We start from the raw sequence: 3,506 nt of genomic DNA, 5'->3' as shown, positions 1-3,506 counted from the left end.
TTTGTCAAATCAATCCATTGAGAGTCTAACTTAGAACATGACCCTCACAATTTAGCATATTCCCCAAAAGCATTTCTAATTATTGAATTTTCCTTAATATATTTGTAGTATGTATGTATAAGAGAACAAGTTTTAGGAAGTAATTCATCCATAAGAGATCCTCTGATCATAAGTTTTGTTCTATGCACAGACATATATGCACTCACAAAGATCACCTCCACATTCTTGAAAGTGAACCAAAGAGTTTTATTGTCATGATCTATATTAGAAATAGTTGTTTGATGGATTCTCTATCTAGTCAATGATATCCTTGAGCATCAAAATTATATTTATCATAGTTATATGGTATTAGTCCCAACTAAACTATCTAGGTTGATTATAAAAGTACATTAGCGAGTATAGATTGTTTATGCATAAGTGTGATTTATCCCTCACAATACTAACCAATGATGAATTAGATGTAGAAAATAATTTTAGTAATTAGGATTGTGTTTGTATTATTCACAATCTATAACATTAATTGTCACAAGTGAAATAAAATTAAAAAAACGAGAATATGGATCTATGATTATTAAGTTTTGATCAGGTAAATCAAGATAGTTAGGGCCCAAACCCATACATACAACCTAATAGGCAAAAGAGATAGACCTCACTTTGATGAGACAACCGAAACACCCAAAAGAAAAGAAGAGAGCTTCTCACGAGGGGTGAGGAAAGAAAAATCAAACAGAGAAAACTTTTGTATGGAGCTAAGAATTGGTGGAAAACCAGGGCCCCAACCCCAAAATAAAAATTTACTCTTTCATGACATGATGAAAGCAAGAGAGAAGATGACACAAGACCTTTTATGTGTCTATGAACAACGATCCACACAATGCTATCATCCAGGATCCCTTCAAGAGGGGAAGAGGGAAACCTCCTAGGAGGACAATCAACAGATGAAGGGGGGACAACAAGAGGGGTGAGGCAATGGTCTATGATTATTAAGTTGTGAAGTTTATGTACAAAAACAAATATGACAATATAGTCTAAATTATGTGATTTGATCCTTGACAAGATTATAATTTATGATATTCTCTAATTGGCGTGGCTTGGTCCTTTGTTGATGCAAGTCCTTGAACCTCACTTACCTCTATATTTTGTATTATCTTTCGAAAAAAAATTATGCTTAGAAGTATGATAGGACTTACTTCAAGATAATTCATTAGCTATTATTAACAAAATTGTAGCACACAAAAGTGTAAGGTGATGTAACATGCCAAATGGTCAGTGTGTGAATGAAAAATATGGTGTGATGGTGTATTAATGAACTAGTGTAGTATAGAAATCCAACTTTTAAAAACTTTTTCAATTTAGATTTTTCCTTGTGTGATTCATTGGTTGCTAGATGGGTTCAAATGCCATAGGAGATTTTCTTAACTACATATACACAATCATTGATTACAATTATTTGGAATGCAATACAATGTGACAATGAATTATTTTGTTAAAGTTTGAATTTTGGGCCCCAAAAAAGTTGAATTTAGATTTAGTAGATAATGTCCCACCAAACAATTGAGTCCAATGGTGAATCATGAGGTAGTTTGTAATTGTAGAATATTACTAAGAGTCAATGTGTACATTGAATGGGGCAAACACATGCTAACATTGTTTATATATGATTTCTGTGAGAAATGGTATAAAAAAATTGTAATGTCTAAAGTATGCCCTTTAATTCCTTAAATTACAAAAAAATGTTATGGATTGGCAAGCAATATTTATGAGATTTTTCAATTGAATACATCGATAATGTGCAAGACTTGATTTATTTTAATAACTTGACCATGCAAATATTGAAGATATGAATTTAACTAAGAATGTTAATTAAGTATATATTGATGATTTGGACTGTATTAAAAATGTCATGGAAAAGTTAGAGCGACCATGCATTATAACTAGATATGTAAAAAGAGCATATAAAAGTAAACTTATAAATGAGGGCATAACAATACACATGTACAATAGATATGTAAATGCATAGTGACTCTTTTTAATCTTATATTTAAATCTTTAAATTTTGTTTTTGAATAAGAAAAAAAACTCATTGATAAAAAAACCTATATAATTTTATATTTAAGAAATCTTTTACAAATTTGTTGCCAAATTTCTCTTTCATATACATTGTTGTATTGTTGTATTGTTGTATTGTTGTTTTTGCCTTCTTTACAATCTAATCTCCTCCTGAAAGAAGAAAACAACATTACATTAATATCAAGAACAACTATACCAGCAATGAACAAGACTTAAAAGATTTAAAAACGTAATAGTAACTTACTGTTAAGATTCCTTCATTGCATAGGTTGTCCATAAGATTAAATAAAATGTCACCATTGTACTCTGGGTGACCTTGAATTCCTAGTATGTGATCATCCATTGAAAACATTTCAATCTCAGTTTTATTTGAAAAAGCAATTATATCTGCACCACAAGGGATCTCTGTCACCTGAAACATACAATTCTATTAAATTTAATACAATCTTTTTCCATGGAACCCTGATATGCATCAAGTTGAAAAAACAAGTCTCTCACCTTATCTTGATGGAATTCATTTAAGTAAAGAGTGGTTGGGATTTTCATTCCACTGAGATATTCTTTTGTACGAATGGAAGAATTGAAATGTATTTTAGTTGTGCCAACATCCCATCCAGCACTGGATCTACTCACTTTGCCTCCCAAAGCCCTACACAATATCTGTTAAAAGAAACAATTTCCTTTAAAGTTGGACATATAATAAGATATGAGTTTCAATTATTAGTTTGGATTCTAACGAGAACAATCAATTAAACTGCCATTTTTATGACAGTGTGAGCCCTGCTTGATGTCCATTAATGGAAGATGCAATCTGTTAAGGTGGGTTACTAACCTGGTGGCCAAAGCATATCCCCAACACTTTGATGCGCATTTGGTAAAGACATCTTAACAATTGACAGAGTTCCAGAATCCAGAGAGCATTGCCATGAGCGTCACTTTTGCTTCCGGTCACAACGAATCCATCGTACTTGTGAAGGTCTTCCATTTTTGGCAGCTGCCGGTCAAAGGCCCTGAACATATCCCACCTCTCGGCCTCCTCACCCAGCATATTAACAAACAGACTGAAATATCCTCCATACATTTTCTTCACATAATCTCTGTCTGCTGCCGCTAACAGAACTTCAAACCTCTTATTATTGCCCATAATAAATCTGCAATCTTCCCTTTTCAATACCACACAAAAAAGAAAAGCGATTGTGTTTGGATATGGAGAAATTAGAGAAATTTATAGACAGACAGAAGTATCAATTATTACTGATCAAATTGAAGATTGGAATAGAGTCCTATCAGTAGGTACAATAAATAATTTTTTTTATAATAATTTATATGTTTAAATTTTTAATTTATTTTAATAAAAAATATATAATTAACTGTAAGATATATATTATATGTAAATTTAAAATAAAAAATAATTAAATGATTTTAACATAAGAAAT

The 3,506-nt window shown here is 31.3% G+C and overlaps 1 protein-coding gene across 1 annotated transcript; it reads right to left on the bottom strand.

The window, feature by feature from the left end:
* Positions 1–2,202: 2,202 nt before the first annotated feature.
* Positions 2,203–3,227, bottom strand: LOC131041530 (gamma-glutamyl peptidase 5-like). The gene is made up of 4 exons (XM_059215423.1): positions 2,903–3,227; positions 2,569–2,730; positions 2,315–2,482; positions 2,203–2,220 (listed from the first exon to the last, which is right to left on the bottom strand). Exons 1-4 carry the CDS (start codon positions 3,212–3,214, stop codon positions 2,203–2,205), a joined length of 660 nt encoding a protein of 219 aa, XP_059071406.1. The 5' UTR covers positions 3,215–3,227.
* Between the last annotated feature and the right edge of the window lie 279 nt (positions 3,228–3,506).

The sequence above is a fragment of the Cryptomeria japonica genome, chromosome 2 (assembly GCF_030272615.1).
Source record: "Cryptomeria japonica chromosome 2, Sugi_1.0, whole genome shotgun sequence".
NCBI classification, from domain to species: domain Eukaryota; kingdom Viridiplantae; phylum Streptophyta; class Pinopsida; order Cupressales; family Cupressaceae; genus Cryptomeria; species Cryptomeria japonica.
The sequence above is the reverse complement of the archived record's forward strand: the minus strand, read 5'-3'. Positions and strand labels throughout refer to the sequence as shown.

Coding starts and splice junctions, on each gene's coding strand:
- LOC131041530 (XM_059215423.1), bottom strand. CDS start 3,214: ATGGGCAATAATAAGAGGTTTGAAGTTCTGTTAGCGGCAGCAGACAGA. Junction 2,731..2,902: donor GGATATGCTTTGGCCACCAG/GTTAGTAACCCA, acceptor TTCTTTTAACAG/ATATTGTGTAGGGCTTTGGG. Junction 2,483..2,568: donor ATGAATTCCATCAAGATAAG/GTGAGAGACTTG, acceptor TGTATGTTTCAG/GTGACAGAGATCCCTTGTGG.